Genomic DNA, 20108 nt, shown 5'->3' with positions numbered 1-20108 from the left:
AAACTTCCTCGTCTTTCATTTTACTATCAAGTGACGGAATCCTTGTAATTACATAGAATACATATATACAATATCAGACGTTGTTACACGTGAGTAAAAACCATGATTTATAATGGAATTTAACCAAAAGGTTTCTCAGAAACGTATGTTTCTATTTTAATCAAAAAATAAGTTTTATAACGTGTAATTTTCCACATCTTTATAGCATAAAAGATGTCCATATACGGTAAGCATGCCACAATAAGGAACTAAATTTGCAGTTGGCAATTTTATAACTGTGCTAGTGTCGATATTTCACACGTCTGACGATAGCATTTCACTAGTGCTGCTTTTAAAAATCTAATTATTCTTGACTAATTATTTTAGGAGGTGCAGTGGATTAGTGGTAGAGTGCTCACCTTCGGAGCGAAGGGTATCTTGTTCGATCCCAGACTATATGGCACTATAGTGGACAACATCGTAGGTTTTATCTAGGGGATCTACTGTTTCTTCCACTTTCTCATTTAACCAAATTATTCCACATTCAGTCGCCTTCATTGATCATGCGCCTCCTAAAACCATGTTTCGCGAAGTGGAGTCCGCTAACTACAAGTGGTCCTCAAAGACTATCCTTGTGGTTTCCTAAAACTGAACGGTAATTCGAAATAGATACTAAAATAAAATTCAAGTGAATTGAGTTGAAAATCTCAAACAACTATAGATTATCCAAATTCCTGTAGCTTATATATGTAGATGTATTACTATAAAATATTCTTCAGTCTTCAATTATTTATTTTAAAAAAATACTACCCGGGTTTGTGTCCGAAACATTTATCTCCACCGAGTACCACACATACAGACTACATGCGTTAGCTACTCAGATATGAAAAGACACACTCTAGTGCTAAATACACAAACTATGTTGATATATTGTTAATAAAATAGTTAGTATATTATATATTAGTATATTATATAATGTAATGTAGTTTAGGTTCTCATATTAAAATATGTTCACTGTTGCTCTAGTTTTTTTTTTTTAAAATGAAAAAATATTACAATTTGAAAGAGAAAAATTAAAATTATAATACTAGTAAGTTTCCCTTTGGTGAAATAAAATTTCGTTCTTTGTTTGCTTTTTAGCAAATACTTATTAAACGTAAATGCTAGTGTTACAACATACCTAATCAACCATCGTGTCATTTACTTTTTAATTTATTAATACGTTTGTTCCATGTATATGGTGGGTAATAGTAATGATAGGTTATTTTGTATTTGGCGAAAATTTAACTGAGTTCAAACTGTAACTTTGATGGCCCATAACTCGGGAACCAACCAAAGGCCTGTACGCAATAATATTTCACATGCAAAGAAGCTCATTAAGGTGTACCACCATGCCAAGTTTAGTTCAGATCGGATCAATTTCGTTTAGGGCTGCCATCTTTTAGTAAGCCGAAAAGCATTACACACTTAAAGAACATACGCAAATCGCCGGTTTTTCAATCCTAAATGTATACATGGAGCAACTGTTTAAGAATAGTAGAAAGAAATACGTATATTGATAAATAAAATTTGAAATGAAGATTTAAACCAAAATTACACAAAACAGAAACTCTAGTGTCAAAATGTTAGCGAAGTTAGAAATGAAGTTATAAACCATTGAACCAATCAAAGAATATAATTAGGCAGTGTTTTCACTGCTGTCAACGCGAAACAATTTAGCGATAGAACCACATCGATATCTTTATATCTAGGCATGTACGCAGGAATTATTTCGGGAGGGAGATTCGAAGGTTTTTTTGAGGGGGTCAAAATTGAATACGAGGATATAAATTATATAAAAACTTGTCAACTCATCCCTAATATTAGACTTAATTTACAGAAAAATGGGCATTTCGGGGGTGTTGGATCCCCAGGACACACACCCTGCACACGTCTCTGTCGATAGTCATAGGTACGCATCATGGGTCAAAATTTACAAATCTCATTAAGAATTTCTGACGATATGTTGTATTTTGGATAATTTGGCTTTCCGTCACTTAATGCGTCCCTCTTGAACGTAACTCAGGACGCTGATAATTACCCTAAAATTCAGGATATCTATCTCGCCTAATTTGGGGGACAGGTGACAACTCTAGTTTCATTATCGCGTATAGATTTTTTTTTAATTTAGTAAGTTTAAACTTCAAGTTTGCTAACCGATAATTCAGGGACCAAAGGTTTGCACAGGAAAATATTTAACATGCGCACTAAGCAATTCAAAGTCAAAATCAATGCCAAGTTTGATCAAGACCAGTTGAAATTTGTAGATCGTGCATGATTTATGTATACGGTCCTAGTAATTTTTTATCTCGAAAAAAATGAAAAGTAAAAATAAACTATAAAAATATAAAAACAGTAAAAATAGGTATTTTTTAAAATCACATATATAAATTTATGCATTTCAGTTCTTATTGAATTAACTTTAACTAATATTGTATTACATTTATCACTTAAAATATACTTTAGGGTCGGTACAATTAATTACATGGGGACTACAGTCTACAAAATAACATCATCTTGGAATATTTAAAAGCTTCCATAAATTAAAAGCTAATTATTATTATTATTATTATTATTATTATTATTATTATTATTATTTATTATTTTTACCAAATTCACTTTAATATATAGATGGTACTCATAATGAAAATAGGTTACGTAGAGCGGAACGAGAAAGAAAGGTAATGATAGGATTGGGGAATGAAGCCTTTAGAAGGAAGAAAAACATAATGGATGTTTGGATGAAGACTATCACATGGATTCGTATGAATTGTTGAACTTTAAGGGGCGGGAATATGGACACAACACACACACACACACACACAAAATGAAACTATTAGCCTCCGTATTATCCCTTTAGAAAGATTTTCTAAATAAAACGAGATAGTTATTTTTGAATGATCTACACGACTTTCAACGCCCTGATAAAAATGAGAAACAGTCATCTATCAAAGATATTTTCAGAAACTAAAAACAGCAAGTTTAGACTCTTTTGTTAGGCTTATCTTTCCACACTTGCCTTATCATTTATTAACGAACAGTAAAATTAGTATAAATCCTTAAAAAATAAATAAATGAAGTTACACTTTAAGTTAATGATTTGAATATTTTAAAATTGTATGTGCGTACAGTGTATATCATTTTATGCTTCCTGTAATTAAGTTAGATGCTATCAAATTTATCATAAAATGAGAACAATATTTTTATTCATGGGTTCCTATTTTCACTAATGAATTTTTAAAACGTACCTATTACAATACATAACAAACATTGTTTAAAGTTCTGGCCAGAACTAAAAGGGCAGAAGATATGAATAACAGCGGTTTTGGTTTGAAAGTGTGTTGGATGGGACAAAAGTACGAATTATAGAATCCGACCTATACTGACATAGTAGGCCGGCTAGTCTGGAGTCTACTATATACATGTAGAAAAGAAATGAGAAAATTAACTTGGTTGATCGAAAAATCAATTAAGAAGTGCTGGAAATAAAAGAGAAAGGAACAATATTATATGAAATTGAAAAAAAGAAAAGTAAATGATTAGAACATTATTTGTGAAGAAATTGAATTCTGAGGGAAATGATAGGAAGTACAATAGAAAATAAAAAAGAAGAGAAAGAAGAAAAAAACAATTGATAGACACACCAAAATAGATAATTACTATGTCTAGATGAAAGACACAGGGCAGGGAAGATTTTCAATCTGCAGCAAGTGAAATAAAAATAATGACAGAATTCTTATAATGATTATTTTTCATTTATTTCTATTAGAGAATGTTCCATAACACTGAGATTGGAAGAAGTTCCAAAGAAAATTTTCGAAATCAGAATATCGTGCACTATTTCTACATATATCGATCGCAATTGTTATATGTTGATACATCAATACTTTTCGAAACTTTATTATTCAATATTTTAAAGTTTTCAATTTTTTGTTGATATTTTTATACTTAATACTTCGATCAAATTTTGATATTTTATCTCGATATCGACTTTTGTATTCAAGTCTGGATATTGAACAGCCCCATTTGGAAAGCAAATCAATTCCCCTCTTTTTTTTTCATTAACACTCGGGTGATTATGGCAAGCTCAATCTGCTAACAAATTGTATGTTTCTGGGAAGACAGACTGCAAATTTATAAGCTTTGTCAATTATGACTTCAAACATTTATAAAACTCTATACTGTGTAATGCTATTTTCTTAACACTAGCGCAGAATGAAAATTTAAGAGTCACGCCTTATGCTTCTAGCTTTTAAGCTAATGAAGACAATAATCGATGTAAATAGATGTTAATGAAGTAATTAATATAGATGATATAGGAGCAGACTCTATCTCCATCTTATTGGTCCAATACCAACCTCACTTGATATAAGGCAGAATCGATTTCGCAACAAGATAGTTCAGAGGTAAATCTTCAGATACTGTGCCTACGTCATATAAAACCAATTCGATAACGTTACTACGCACAAGAAATTTAGACTTCTCAAAGAGCTATTCTTAGTGGATAATCACATCGGGTCTTATAGCGGTTTTCTTCATTCAAATACGCGTATCTTCCTAATTGTCTGGAGTCGACAATCGAAATTAAGGCCATACGTACTAAAGGAAATCGTTCTAACCATACGTGTACACAACATCTGAGTTACAACATATTTTTTAATCATCTAATTAATATAGTTTATTCCTTCTCTGAAACCTTAAAATTATCCTCGTAGCAATGCTTAAAATAAAAAGGGCAATCAATAAAATTGCAGACACCATTTTTCTAGAAAATCCATCGCGTATGTTTGTTATTCAATATACATACCTATAGTGTAACTTGAACGGTTGTGGCATCGGAAATATATTTATTTCTAGGTATGTATATGTAACAACACCAAAGCTGTCCTAACCACAATCACAAATCTACATATTATGTTGCCTCATACTTACACGAGATATAAAAATGAAAAAGATTTTCCTCTTCAACCAGCAGGAATATACGCAAGTAGACGAATTCTAAGGATTTACACGACTTCTGTGTCAACTCCTTAGCTGGAAGCTTTAATGTGAAATCGCATGATTATCTTATATGTGAATAAACATAAAAAAAATAAAAAAAAATCCCCTCAATTAAACTAGGAAGTTCTGCTTACGGAATTGATTGTCTACGGAAGATAAAATTACGCAAAAAGAAAACGACACAGGAAACTTACACCATTTCACAAACTGTTCTGAAGAACACCGCCTCTTAACAAACTTTTCTTCTCCTTCTACTTAGAAAATGCGTTGTACAGAGCACGTGCGAACATCGAAATGGAAAACTTTTTTTATTGTGATTACTAATGCACTTAATCATCATTGACCTCTTCTTTTATTGTTAACGATTTGCTTTAAAACTGACATTTCGCTTTTTTTTTTTTAATTCAGATCCACTTTTGCTTCTTTTCGCGGAAATACCGACTGGACAAGGAAAAAGATCTCTTAACGCATGAGCTTCTTTCTTCTTCTTCTTTCTTAATCAGAGCAAACAGAAAAAGCAATGTACGCGGTTTGAAGGGTCATCAGGTCATTGTCACGAAGATATAAAATACTACTCTTTGGTATTTCCCACTTTCCAATATGCAAGTGAAACATTAGCTACTCCAAGTAAGGTCAACTGATTACAAATAAAAACTTGATACGTTCCGCAAAGTTTGTTTATATATTTAATAGTGCTGAAAGTAATAAGGTGCGCTGAGAGAGATGTCTTCTATAAATTCCAGTATTGCGAATTTAATGATGACGATCGACTCGAAAGATCATTTATTTACAGTTAGAGGTACGTAAAAAGTTTATAGGCTAAGTTCAAGTTATATAATCTTAAAGCATATATACTTTCTTTTTCTATGAAATGAGTATTTAATTAGTTACTCAAGGGGGCTTAATTTCTACTTTAGGGTGTAGTCCCCTTTTTTTCTTAAATAATAAATTGCAAACTTCCATGATTTCCCAAGTATGTGTTTTCGCTGCTTGATTAATTGGTTTCTATTAGCGATTGTAGTGTGATGTGTAGTTCTAGGTTCAGTTATGGGTATCGCGGGACACAATATGTTCGGAGTTGAGCCATCACCGTGGAATAATTGAAAAGCGGTTTCTATTAATGATGTTGGATACCTACGCCCAGTGATGTAATCTTAAAATTTTCACATGCTGTTTTTTGAATATCTATGATTGACATAAAAAAGAAAACATAGAGAAGGTTTTCTTTAAAATTAACAATTTAAAACGCTTGTATGAATAATTCCATTAAAATATAAAGTCTGCGATATTGTTTTATAGTCTAAAAGCATTTTATGCTATTATTTTTTGATGAATCTTCTTAGATAAGTAACTCCACTAATAACATAAATGAGTCAAATAACGCAGAAAAAATCAACTCACTGTGAGAAGGGAGGAACAGAGACCAGAATTAATTAAGAAAATATAGAGTAAGGTGAAAATACGAATATCACAGTTAAATGATGCTCTCGTACTGATATTCACTAGTCAAAACAGGAACTTGGACAGGTTCATGAAATTTTTCAATTTTTCTTTCTCCCTCATTCTTTCGTAAACTTTCCTTGTGGCTGCATAGTTAGCATATGCATCTTCGGCGCGTTACTCAAGGGTTGAAATTCCACATTAACCTGGGAATCCACGTCTCTTGATGATGCTCTTTTGACGCTAATCTCTTTTGTGATCACAGAGTAGTCAGAAAAATGCTTTCTTTTTCTTTGTATGGCGAGTGATGAACTTTTGAGTTCGCAACACAAATGTTACTCTATTTCAATTTCATCAAAAATGTAGTTAGTCCGTTTTGGCATGGGACCACCCAATTAATATTACCTACATTAAAATTTAATTATTAAGTATTAAAATTTTATATATAACATAATTCTCACGAAGTAAGGAAGATTTAAATAGACTTGAAGAAGGCCACTAACTTCAAACCACTAAAATTCTAGTTCATTTCAAAGAAAACAGAAAATTTATTCCTATAAGAATCAATGGACTAAAAAAAATGGCGCAGGCATCCAACATCGTTATGAAGATTTAGCTTACAAGTCTCCTGGACAGCACAGTTTGCCTAGAAAAAAGAAATAGTTTCAAGTTTTCGTGTTTCTATGAATAGCGTATATACCTCCTATTCTAAGCATACATAATGTATAAGGCAGCCAGAATTTTAACTTGCAAAAGTGGGACGCACAAGAATCTCTGAGGGGGCACGGTGGCTCAGTGGTAGAAAGTTCACCTCTGGTGAGTAAGGTTCCTGGTTCGATCTCAACTAGCGCTAAGTGAGCTTTGTGGTGTACAAACACCGTGTTCGTGGGTTTCCTCAGGGTTCCCTCGTTTTCCGCCACTTTAGTCATTTTTCATCATCACCGACTCCTTTATCCTAACCGGCATAATCGTGGGACGTAGAACTGAAAGATATCCTTTCATTTTCATGAATCTGTAAAGAGGGCGGGAGGTGTAAAATTCTCAGACGATTTTGATCGCCAGCAGTGTTTTCAAATTACATAACACATAAGTAGGAGTGATACTGTAGCGTTTCTTACGTAATACCCAACAAGTGCCAGTGCCAACAAGTGCAAGAAAGTATGGCGATCATCGAAATATATAAAAAAAATCGAGTTCGATATTTCAACGGATTTATATGATTCGTGGTTCCTACATGCAGAAAAAGGGAATTTTAATTGTATGTCCATGTATTGTTCTCGAAGTATGTACACTCGCCTGGAGATCAAAATATCCAAATTTTAAACGTAAGATTTCTATGAATTTTCGCAGTGGAAGACGTTTCCCACCTACCTCCCAAAACAAGGGTAGTTTACTGGGAAGTGGAACCCAAAATTTAAGATTCTCTAAAACGGCCGTAATGATTTTGTTTATAATTTTAAAAAAGTATATTTTATAGACAACTTCATATGGTACGAGTCTTTTTCTAGGAAAAATCCAAAGGGGTAAATTACACTTGGTTGAATGATTTTCTCAGAAACAAGTCAGATGATTTTGTTCATATTTCATAATACATATTTCGCCAATCAATCTTATATAACCACGAAGTGCTAGTTTAGTTTTGGGACTGGCGTTTCTTTGGAAGACTTTCGAAAATATTTCAGATAATTTTGTACATATTTCATAAATATGCATTCCATTAAAGCTCTATAATGCGCGTAAACTGTTTCTTCCTTAAAAAAAAAAAAAAAAAAAAATCCACAAAGAATAGTTTATTCGTGTGAGTGGGTGGGGAAAGGAGAAGTCAGACGATCTCAAAAACTATTCAGACGACTTCATTTATATGTCATAATTAAAGATGTTAATAACATATAACATAATTTGTTTCCCATGAAAAATCTCGGGAGATGTAGTTTGCTTTTGGAGTTCAATTTTCTTCGAAGTTTTCCGAAATCGCTTATTGTAATTTTCCTCGTAACAAATGCTTCAGTAATAGCTGGAGCATAACTTGATTTAATTAAAGAAATAAAAGCGAGGAAGTTTAGTGCGATGGTTTTCTATCCGTACTTTTTATCCCCAATGTATTTGTGTTGGAATGTGCATTTGAATGTATTTTGTGTTCATAACATAATTTGTCATTAGGGTTCGTATATCGTTTATGTCATAACGTTAAAACAAATAATGACGCTAATAATATAATTGCACAAATGCTAAACCATACAGTAATTATAACTGTACTAACAGTTTCATTGTAAGAAGCGTTATTCTACTGTATTTTTACAGCTACCGTAAACGTAAATGAATACTTGTTTCAGAAAGCCTACTTTCCTTACATTTACTACAGTAATTCATTAACTTATGCATAAACACTCGTAGCGTGAAATGGTAAAAGTAATAAAAGAAGAAAAAGTATTACGAAATACAGTTAAGTTTCACACGGACTTAGCCTATATTTCCTGGCCTTATTCCAACAAATTAGATTTTAAAAAAATACCCAAAGATATAAGGCTGAAATTAAGCACAAGAACATACATTTAATAAATCTTTCAAGTTTTTTTTTTTTTTTTTTTTCAGGCCAGGAAGAGACGGATGTTTCACAGCATCCTTGTAAAATAGCCCCAAATATTCCTTTTTCTTCAGTAACGAGGCTGTCTGACAAATCCCAAGGCGTGTTTGGGTTTGAAAAACACAAAAATAAGATTAAAATATCTATTTCGTTCAAGGTTCTTCTGTCATTTGTTGCGACATAAGTAATCAGAATGTAAACATCTTTCGATTTACCACAAAATCACAGATTATAGCAGTAAATGTGTACACTGTGTAAAGAAAACAACACCAAAGTACAGTACAATGACCACAACATTCGGACTTCCGTTTGAGGTTTGGAGACATTTAGGAGACAATTAACAGAACTGTAGTTTTCCCATCTTATGTAATTCATTCGAAATATAAGAACTTGTATCATTGCTAATTCCTTAGTGCTACAAACAGTTACGCTGGTCATTATCTAGCTACAAGGTCAAATGGGTAACGTTATAGTGAAATATTAAATTTCAGTGAATCATTTAAAATAAGAAATCTTGCACAATTTGGCTTTCTGAAGAATAAGAACACATCTATTGCACTATGATACTATCTTCAAAACATATTATATGTACCTAGGTCTCCTACATGCCCCGCTTTAGTCGAAACAGTCTCGGATTTACATCATCTATTCCCCCCAAATTGTTTAAAACTTCAAATATCACTGTTTTCTCCAAAACATAACTTAATATCATTCATACAGTATTTAATTATTATGGTCATTGATACTCAACTAATATGAATAATCTCTCAGTCACTCACTTTTGTGAGTGTTCACCTATTATTTGATTAACAGTGACACTTGAACAGCACCAAAATACAGGCGCACAGCTATGACTATATCGTAAATATTCATAGAATGTTCTTTTTTTTAAGTTTAGAAATAGGGTTGTCCTATATATTCACACCTCCTTTTAAAATGAAAACGACACTTTAAGTTTATAAGTAGAGTGTTTGAAACTGTTGATCATCATATACTAGTACAAAAATTATTTAAACATCTTAAAATTATCACAGATGTTGACCTCAATTTCTTTGTCACATTTGTACAAAAGACAAAAAAATGTGCATATTTCTCATTATGATAAACTCGACAATATAAATGAGTACAAATAAATGATAAAGAAAATAAAATTAGGAGTTCCACAAGGGAGTGTACTAGGGCCATTGTTCTTTTGCTGTATGTAACTGACCTTCCAAATTCTGTGCAGATCGTTCATATGACACTTTTTGCAGATCAAAAGTTCTTACTGTGATGCGAAAAGTTATGAATATGTTTTTTTAAGAAAAAAGGTGAACAAAATGCTAAATGATCTCCAAGGTGTGGTTGGAGAAAAAACACAGTCATGCTAAATGAATCAAAAACAAAATATATAGCTTTTCAATTACCGAATGACGGAATAATAAACGAGTTTTCCCCTGCTGGTCTAATGAATTGCGTGCGCACCTTTGGTAGACGGGGTTCCTGTTCGATTCCTGGTGAGAGAGCCTAGAAATTTAAAAGAATCACGGTGATTTGGATTCCACCTTAAACTGTAGGTCCTCGCTTTATACAGCCTCGATATTGAAAAGAAATACTAAAGTCCTACCAACTATCACAGTGAAGTTTTTAGGAATTATACTAGACCAAAATCTCAAATTTGATGGACACATAAATCAATTATTTTAAAAAAAAGTGAACACAATGTGTTTTGAAAATCGCTCATTAATTGCTAAAATGACAATACATGCAATCAAAATATTGTTATGTGAATGTGAAATCTTATATAAGATATGAAATTATGTTACGCGATGCGGCAATATTACAAGATCATGCGAAGTCTTCAATGTACAAAAGAAAATTATCACAGAAAATATCAAAGAACTCACTGCAAACCATTATTTAGAAAATTAAATGTACTAACGCTACTTCCGCTTTTAATGTAATATAAATTGTGTAATGTGTGTTAAAAAAATCAAGAAACATACAAAAGTGTAAATGTATATACATAATCATAATGCAAGACCTAAAAGAAACTTACATATCCCTTCATGCAGTCTAGAAACATGTAGACCACAAACCACAAACCATTACATTTATTCTGTCTATGACTCTGTTAATGAAGAATATAAAAAACAGTTTAAGAATAACTATAGCAATTATTATCTCTTCTGCTTAATGCCATTTATGTAAATAGTACCTTCATGTATTGTAAGGAATTAGTTATATATAAACATAACATGTTCATGTTTTTTGACATGTTCCATAACATGGTGCAATTTTCATATGTTTTTGGTACACTGAGCGCAATAAATACAACATAATATAATATGGTAAGCACATCAGTTGCCAATACCGGGGTCATGGTGGCTCAATGGTAGAGCGCTCCCTGATTCGATCCCCGGTAACGTGGGTTTGTGGTGAACAACATCATGTCTATGGGATATCTCGGAGTTTTACCGTTTCCTTTAACGTTTTCGTTTCATCGATTCCTTCCATAATAATTCACTTTCATTAATTTTTCATCGCTTTTAGCCTAAAGGAAATAATCGTGAGACTGTAACCGGAAGTTTCCCTTCAATAATTTATAGTTTTTTTTTTTTTTTAAACTGTAGCCTTTATACTCTGTAAAGCACTTCGATAAGCTGACTATGCGAGGTCAGTGCATCGACTCCCAACACCATATTTAACTGTTTATTATTATTATTATTATTATTATTATTATTATTATTATTATTATTATTATTATTATTATTATTATTATTATTATTATTATTATTATTATTATTATTCAGAGTGCACTATTTCCTAATACAAGTAGCTTCTTAATTACTTTACGATAGTTGTGTCCCACCAGAAATCAAACTTGGAGCCACATATACTGAAGACAGGGAAGATATACACCAAAAATGGTTTCTACCTATCGATAGAAAGGGAATAACCCTTAAACAAGAGAACTCATGTGTCAGATGTTTATTCATGATCAAAAGCGATTCGCGTGACTTGAAGTTGAACTCATGGTACTAATTATTAGATGTCATTGCTTCAGTATAACTTTCCACATATGAACTTCTTTTTTTTTTTTTTTTTAATCAAAAACATGTAATTCCTTGATCTAACTAATTGGCTAATTATGAAAACATGAATAATTTGTAGATTAGTCAGAACTCCTCATTAATACTGATGTCTTGATAAACTCTATCTGACAAGAATTGACCTTAGAAGGGCTCAGGGTCCGGCGGAATCCTCTTTCTGGATTCCTTCAGTTAGTTTTCAGTATTTATTAGAACATTGTATTCTCTTGTGTGCCTCTTGTAAAAGCTGTTCGTGATGGAGCTCTTAGACATTACTAGTGAAAGGTTTACTGATGAAAAACAAACAAACAGTTAAGTATTTGTGGTTACTTATTATTTTCTTTTACTATGAATTTCAAAAGCTTTTCTTTTACTGTGAATTTTATTTCCTTCGTAAATAAGGATCAAGTGCCCCTGTGTTGACGGAATATTGTGCCCCATGTTTATTTGTCTCGCGATACCTATTATATATTAGTACAATATATGATATATTCAAATATGACTGTAAGTGCAGGGATTTCTTGTAACGGCTTGAACAATTTCAGATATTAACACACATTTATAGCTATACATATAAGCCATTATTCTCTGATTTAGGTACGGAAACACCTCTGTTGTACATGAAAGGTGCAAAGGAAAATCGAAAAGTAAGGTGAATATTGAATTTATTCCTGAACATAAAGGAGTACAAATATGAAACTATAGTAAGTTAGGCATATGTCATCACACTAAGTTTGTACGTAGCTAATGCTAAGATTGGAACATTTGTTCCATTGGGGCACCAAATTGCTCATGGTGGTTGAAAAATTATTGCTCCAAACTCGAGTCACGTAATGGTAGAATCTTGCACTGCTTCTGATCTAAAAACGTTATCCACGATTCACGGAGAAGTTTCTTCAGGAGACCAAAAAGAGAGTAGTCAGAATGTACTCAGGACTGTACAGGAAATGTTTGAGGGTATAATCTTTGACTTCTTTCTTCATCTGTCACATCAATTCTCTTCTTGGAAAACACATTACACCACTTACACACTTGTTTACATGTCATAACAGTATCTCTATAAACCTCTATCAATTCTTATTTCTTCCCCTTTACACACAAGAATCAAATGACACTACGGAAGTCCAGTTTTGTGTAATGCGTGCAACATTTCGACTAGCTTAGTCAACAGAAGAAACAACACGTCACACTCTGGTGGCTATCAGACGTACTGCACTTTGATACCTAGTATATATATAAAAGTTAGACATAGGTACATGCAAAACAGTGAATTACACAGCTAAATTCACATTACTCTCAAGCAAGAGAGACAGTAGACCCCAACTGTGGGAATGGTAGACAACTCTACCACCAATGTTGATCCTTCATTGTAATTAGTCAATTAACTCGATTGCTAACTTCACTTCTACAAGAGTAGAATTGCGATTGGGAGTACGAGGACGAAACAGATAGAATAGAACATTTTTATTGTCGTTAAGTCTGTATACAGACAATAGACAACGTCAAATGCAGTTTTACAACTATTTTTTAATCCCTATTTCAATATACTCTTATCTGCTTCATATTCCTTAATATTATCATATGGTACAGTAATTAACCAATCATATAGTTTGCTTTTAAAATGAGTGAGCGGTAACTTTTGGATGTCTATTGGTACCCTGTTCATAAATTTTGTACCCTGTATTGCATAGCTATTTTTAATTTTTGTTAACCTGCTGTATGATACATCAACTTGTTTAGCATATCTTGTGTTGTATGAATGAATATCCTGTCTACGTTTCACATCTGACATGTTTTGTTTTACATAAACTAAAACTTTATATATATATACAAATTTACAACAGTCATAATTTTCAACTTACAAAATAATGGTTTACAGTGTTCCTTGTATGATGCCTCACTGATTATTCTGATGACCTTTTTTTTTGTAGTAACAGAACCTCATTTATGTAGTTACTACTCCCCCAAAACAATATTCCATATTCTAAGGTACTCTGAAAAAAGGCAAAATAGGCTGATCTTATATAGTTGTTCGGTACAATATCTCTTACATTTCGTATTAAACTTATTGTTCTTGAAAGTTTTACACATACATATTCTACATGTACCTTCCATGTTATCTGCCTGTCGAGAATAATGCCAAGAGCAGAGTGAGATAGACGGATGGCAAATGGTTGAGTGGCCAACATACACTTCGAACGACGTTGGACCAACGTATTTTTAAAGTTTATTTTTTGTCATTATCAATCCCTAACCATGTTGAACCTTTGCCTATCAAGTTTGCTGCTAGGGTAGAACGTAGTTCTATTTTTATGTATTTACATATTACTATTATTATCGGTTTATACTCGTAAAATGTGATATCCCCATTGTAAATTATGGGTAGAACTTATATTTCCGTTTGCTAAGGAATAAAAAAACGACATACCTTCACGAGACGTTGTTGTAATAGCTACCAAAAAACGAATCTCTTTCAAATGAAGGAAGTAAAGGAAAATCAACAACCAGCAAAGCCTGGTTCATGAATCAGACCGAAGTATAATAGCGTTATCAACGATTTTATTTCAAACTAAAAATAAATTTTGCTATATATTTTTCTCCAAACTGTATTAACGTTCAAATTTCAGATTCTATTTAATCTCTATCTCAAATTGTACTAATTGTTTGGAAAGTTTTTTTTTTTCTTTCTTTCTGGGAAAAAGGGATGAACCATGGTTGTTCAGTAGTGCTAGTAGTGTAATCTAGTAGTCTAAGGAGGTTGATGATCATGAAGTGAAACCCATCTAATACCTTTTAATAAGCTTAAGCGTTTTTTTTTTTTTTTTTTTGTTTTTTTTTTTTAACTACCTTTGATGTTTCTGTGTTCACCTTTGTCGAGTTGAGTAGAAGTTCTGCATTACAAGTGAGAGTTGGATTAGATTTTGGCTAATTGGTAATATTAAAAATTTAAAATTTAATAATGAATATTAAAAAGGTTTAATATTCAATTAAGATCTCGCTTTTGCATTGTCTCAGTTTTCTGCACAAGGGCAGATTCTAGCTCATTGATTCTAACGTACCTGCTGCTGGTAGTGTGTTAATAGCAAAGAACTTCCAAACTGTAAAACAAATTTGGAAGATCTAAATCTAGAATTACCGACAATACGCCACTACAATTTGAGGTTTTCTACCCTTCATAAGTTTAATGAACTTTTCATACGTAAAATACTGGTATATTATCTCTCGCGGTCTTTGGTTGACAAACATTAAAAGCACTATTAATCTTTCTCTGAAGCTCTGAGACGCAAAGCTACACATATAGCGATACCAATACAAACATTTACGCTAGACATGCATTTAATCTACGACCTGTTCGGGAGAGTAAGGCTCCCGGAAGTACGTTTTTTCGCGCGCTACTCTAGTCAGTTGTTTTACGCGCTATCCTAGCCGCTGTTTTAAGATAGTCACAAAATTTATATCATGGAGTACACTGAGAACAAAACGAGCTTTGCGGGGCTTCTAACCCGTTCCTACTACTACTACTTATCTGCACAAAAATAAGTAAATCACTTTTTTGAGTATTAATTTCATATTATTTTGATTTAAAAAGTGTTATAAAAATGTAAAAAAAATCCTTGGGCCGGGTTTGAACTCACGTCAAAGCGATATTCATTACTAGCATATGGTGCTAGCCCACTCAGTCATGAAGACCGAGAGCAGCAATCGTTTGATTTCTGCTATTTGAACGCAATGTGGCAAAAAAAAAAAAAAACATGGATAATGCCAACCAATCAGAACTGTGTTTTTCGTTCCTACTTCCAGGAGCATTACTCTCCTAAGCCAGTCCTTTTAATCTTGACATTTATAAATGGCATTATAGCCCTCTAATTCGCTGCGAGATGCTAGCTGTGGATTTAAAATGCTTACTAAAAAAACAAAACATAACATATTAAAAAAAACACTCTATGGATGAAAAAACTGCATAAATAGCACGTTTTAAACCGGACGTCTGGGAATTAAAAATGACTACTGATTTCTCGGTATGAGTTCACGTGATAAAATTCAAGTCTCTGTTATTAAATATTTAAGGCAATGTTGTTATCGTAAGTTTGTCGATATGATGTCAAAGTATACCAGCTTGAGTTTACGGTCGTGGCTTACCTAAAATAGGCTTCTCCCAAACACGTAAACTATAGCATTTTCTTAAAACAGTCTGCAACATCAAACCATGCATCATAGGCAGTAATCTCGCTACCGTCGCTACGATAAATGACCAGAAGATTCACCGAACAAATCTTAAATTTATCGTTACAAAACCCAAGTTGCTGCAATATACTTTCACTATGGGTGCCCGCAGAGGGAGAAGAGGGGTAACTGCCCACCTCAGATTTTTGTAATCGGTTCGGTTCTTCGAAATACGTATCAAAACACATTTGATTTGCTTACTCACCCACTACAGAATTTAATATATTTACTGTAGTTAATAAAACTATGGAACGTGCGTGAATAATAATTGTTTTACGTGAAGCATTATCGCATCGAGATGTGTACATTCACTTCACTACTGTGTAGTTTTTTGGCTCCCGTTTCCCCTTGGAAACAATCCTGGCATTTCTGATTCCTATTTACAATCTTACTCGTATTTACCAATTCTACACTACTAACTATTTAATCGGTAATTACCTATGTGGACTAAACTTTGAACCTTTGCTGACTAACACCGAAGTTAGTAATGAATGCAATCTAACACCTAAAACTACACAATATTATACTACTTGGATTGCTCAGTCAGTATCCACTAACAGGGCCGTGCCGTGGAGGGGGGGGGCGAGCGGGGCGACGACCCCGGGCGCCGAAGTAAGGAGGGCGAAAAATTTGGGAGAAAAAAAGGAAAAAGATATGCTTGGAATATATGTATGGGGGCGCCGTCGTATACTCTCGCCCCGGGCGCTGATTTTCCACGGCACGGCCCTGTCCACTAAATAACCATTTCTGCCAGCTTAATATATACGCACCAACAATCTTTTACACAACTAATAATAGCAATAAGAAAAATGTATGAAATTAATCAAATAAGTTCCTCGTCATGATCTCCTCTTCTTTTATCAGGGCCTGTACCCTCTATTAATTTGCTCTGTATTTAATTCAAACGCAAAATTTCTATGCGTTCTAGTACGAAACACACAGCAAATCATAAAGAAAATTTTATGTTAGGCTAATATCAAGTAAAATACACATTACTCTGTCTAAAGAAAGAGCTGTGCTTATTACATTAAAAAAAACGCCAAAGAAATTTGAAAATACGTACATAGAAGGTTGACAATAAGGCATTTTAGCATAGTACAGTATGATACAAAATGTTTGCAGACGTGTGTGTGTTCCAGTTCCTTACACGACTTTTGCCTTACGTGCTCAAAATTTCCATCTTACGTCATTTCGTGTTTTTGGTATTAGTTAATCCTGCAATTTTTATATCTACACGATCCAAGGAGTCTAACTACTGCTATGTGCCATTTTTCTCATCGAATGCTTTAATGTTTTTTTTTTTCTTACTCACGATTAGTTCAATGTCAAGAACGAATAGCGTTTTTTTTAAAAAAAAATAATGAAAAAGAACACCTAAAAATGGCACGCTCTTCCCATAATCTCTTCTTCCTAGAGTGGCCTTGGTAAAACAACAAGAGATGTGTCCCTGGTTTTGAGCATAGACTGGTACCGACCGTCAACTCAACATTCTCATCGTTAGCCCTTTCACGCTTCTCCCACGCAGGACCACCTTCGATTATATCTTTAGACAGACAACAAAAAAGACATTTTATTTTGACAACTTAATTTTAACAGCGCCGCCGATAAATATCTGCAAAATTATTTGCCTTGTATGTTTGCCCCCCGTAAATATGATTATCGGTTGCTAATGACAGGTAAAAGTTGTAGATCGACTTGTTCTGCATTAAAGAGAGACAGAAAAAAAAAATCGTATCCTGGAGCTGGACAATAAAGCCAATAATAGAACTAATGACATTGAAATTTTCTTTGTTTTCTTTAAAATTATGGTTTCTCTACATTTAACGATGTTTAATGATTTTTAAGATCATATTTTTTCTTAATATGTGAAAGGAAAAGAATTAGTATTTTTCCTGCAGTTTTTTTTACATATATAGTTAATTTGATTTTTATATTAACGAGGACTAAATTTGTGTCTATTTTAAGATTCAAACACGCAGGTACTTTATACTGTCGAATCTACCATTAACTGTCTCACAATGTTGGATCAAGGTTGAAATTCGGGATCTGCAGCGGGATCACGCATACCAAAGACGTGAGCGATAAAATTTCCACATTTTTGTTCATAGTTCGTGTCATAGTTGCGAATTGACGGGGGAAGGATGCCAGAAATTTCCCCCTGACAAAAGATTTCATCGCTAGAAGGGATAACTTTCCCCCTGTTATGTATTAATGACGTCACAAATGAGATTAAAAATTGCAAAGGAGGGGAGAGCTGCCAAAGCCGAGACACTTTTCATTTACAAATTTATTTACAAAATATAAGTGTGTAAATAATAAAAGTAATGCATACGTGGAAATTCATGGACATTATTCTCCACTAATATGAAGTCTCAATAACTTACGATAACAACCAAAAAATATAGGGTTTAGGAAAGCCTTTACCATTATCTCATCTTAGAAAGTAGGTTGCCTAAGTTAGGACAAGACATATCCAAAGTAGGGATGGCCAGACGGATCCGGATCTCGGATATCCGGATCCTATAAGATCCGGATCCGGATCCTAGAAGGTCCGGATCTCGGATCCGGATCCGAAATTTGGGATCTTGGATCCGGATATCCGGTTCCTGGATCCGGATCCGAAATTTCGGATCTTGGATCCGGATCCGAAGTTTCGGATCTTGGATCCGGATCCGGAATTTCGGATCTTGGATCCGGATCCGAAGTTTTGTATCTTGGATCCGGATCCGAAGTTTCGAAGTTCAGATTCGGACTCCTGTTTTGAATATTTTAGGCCTTAGATTGAGACCCAAAACTAAAATATCCATATGTATAAAATTTACTAGGTGAATTTTATCTAACTCAGTGGGAAGACAATTCAATTTAAATGACAAAAGATTACATCAAAATGTCATTTTCACATTTTTCGGGGTGTAGACCACTGTTACGCACACCCCATCATTTAGTCTTTAGTATATCTTTAAACGTACTACAAGTATGCCACTTTCATCTCAAGTCAGTAGTTGTATAGATCTGCCTTTTGTTATATATTAATTGAGTTAGGATTAAAATTCGATTGTTTGTGAGACCTATGATAATATTTTCAGAATGAGTTATAACGTTGAAAAACTGCATAGTAATGCTGCATATTTTCTTTGTGCCACATTGGAATTTAATGTAGTCTATCTTATACAGTCGGCTCTTATGATTAATTCAATGATCTGAACTCCTGCAGCATTACACTAAAATCATGGATGTCTGAATTTTCGTCATCATTTCTATTTTTTTTATTACGAGCAAAATAAATATCATAAGCGGTATTTTACATAATATATATAGACGCAGATCAGTCAGTTGATTGCTTAAAGTTTATAGCAAAGCTATTACATTTCTAAGACACTGGCGGCCTTAGGACAAAATCCATGGCTTTCCCATAAAATCTTAAATCTCTCTATATAAAAAAGGCAAAGTCCTGAGTGACTGAGTGAGTGAGTGACAGATCACCGTACAGGCCAAATCGCTTAAGCTACAAGCTTAAGCTTGAAATTTGGACAGTTTATAGGCTTTGTGACGTAGGATACCACTAAGGAAGGACTTTGGGAAATTCGACGAGGAAGGGGGGAAATGGGGTGGAAAATATTGATGATTCTTGACGTTAGATACTTCAAATTTGATATTTGGGTTTCTCATTGAAAATAATTTGATACTTGTTTAAGTGCTTTTTGATATTTAAATTAGAAGGGGCAGGGAAGATATAGGAAGTAAAACAGCGGGTGGTAATTGCAATTATT

The 20108-nt window shown here is 33.4% G+C and overlaps 2 protein-coding genes across 5 annotated transcripts in view; one reads left to right on the top strand and one right to left on the bottom strand.

Annotated features, from left to right (window-relative positions):
- LOC145666785 (uncharacterized) overlaps nt 1-5462 on the bottom strand; it is a 111127-nt gene extending 105665 nt beyond the window's left edge. The window contains exon 1 of one of the 2 annotated variants that reach the window (XR_014127817.1): nt 4951-5462. Coding sequence is in view for 1 of the 2 variants with exons in the window: in XM_081734344.1 (XP_081590470.1) it covers nt 5214-5218 (5 nt within the window). In the remaining variant the exon portion in view is untranslated. The remainder of the gene's footprint in view (nt 1-4950) is intronic. The other variant, XM_081734344.1, reaches the window with a different exon arrangement.
- The window catches only part of LOC145666784 (trehalose transporter 1-like protein), a 55117-nt gene that overhangs the window by 26080 nt on the left and 8929 nt on the right, over nt 1-20108 (top strand). Inside the window, exon 1 of one of the 3 annotated variants that reach the window (XM_081734340.1) lies at nt 5600-5818. The exons of 1 other annotated variant lie outside the window; for it this stretch is intronic. In XM_081734340.1, the coding sequence (XP_081590466.1) occupies nt 5743-5818 (76 nt within the window). In that variant the 5' untranslated portion in view covers nt 5600-5742. Of the gene's footprint in view, nt 1-5599; nt 5819-12346; nt 12426-20108 lie in introns of those variants that run through there. One more of the 3 variants, XM_081734341.1, reaches the window with a different exon arrangement.

Source organism: Thermobia domestica, chromosome 12, assembly GCF_964235325.1.
Source record: "Thermobia domestica chromosome 12, izTheDome1.hap1.1, whole genome shotgun sequence".
Taxonomy (NCBI): Eukaryota; Metazoa; Arthropoda; class Insecta; order Zygentoma; family Lepismatidae; genus Thermobia; species Thermobia domestica.
Note: the sequence above shows the minus strand (reverse complement) of the source record. Positions and strands in the feature narration are given on the sequence as shown.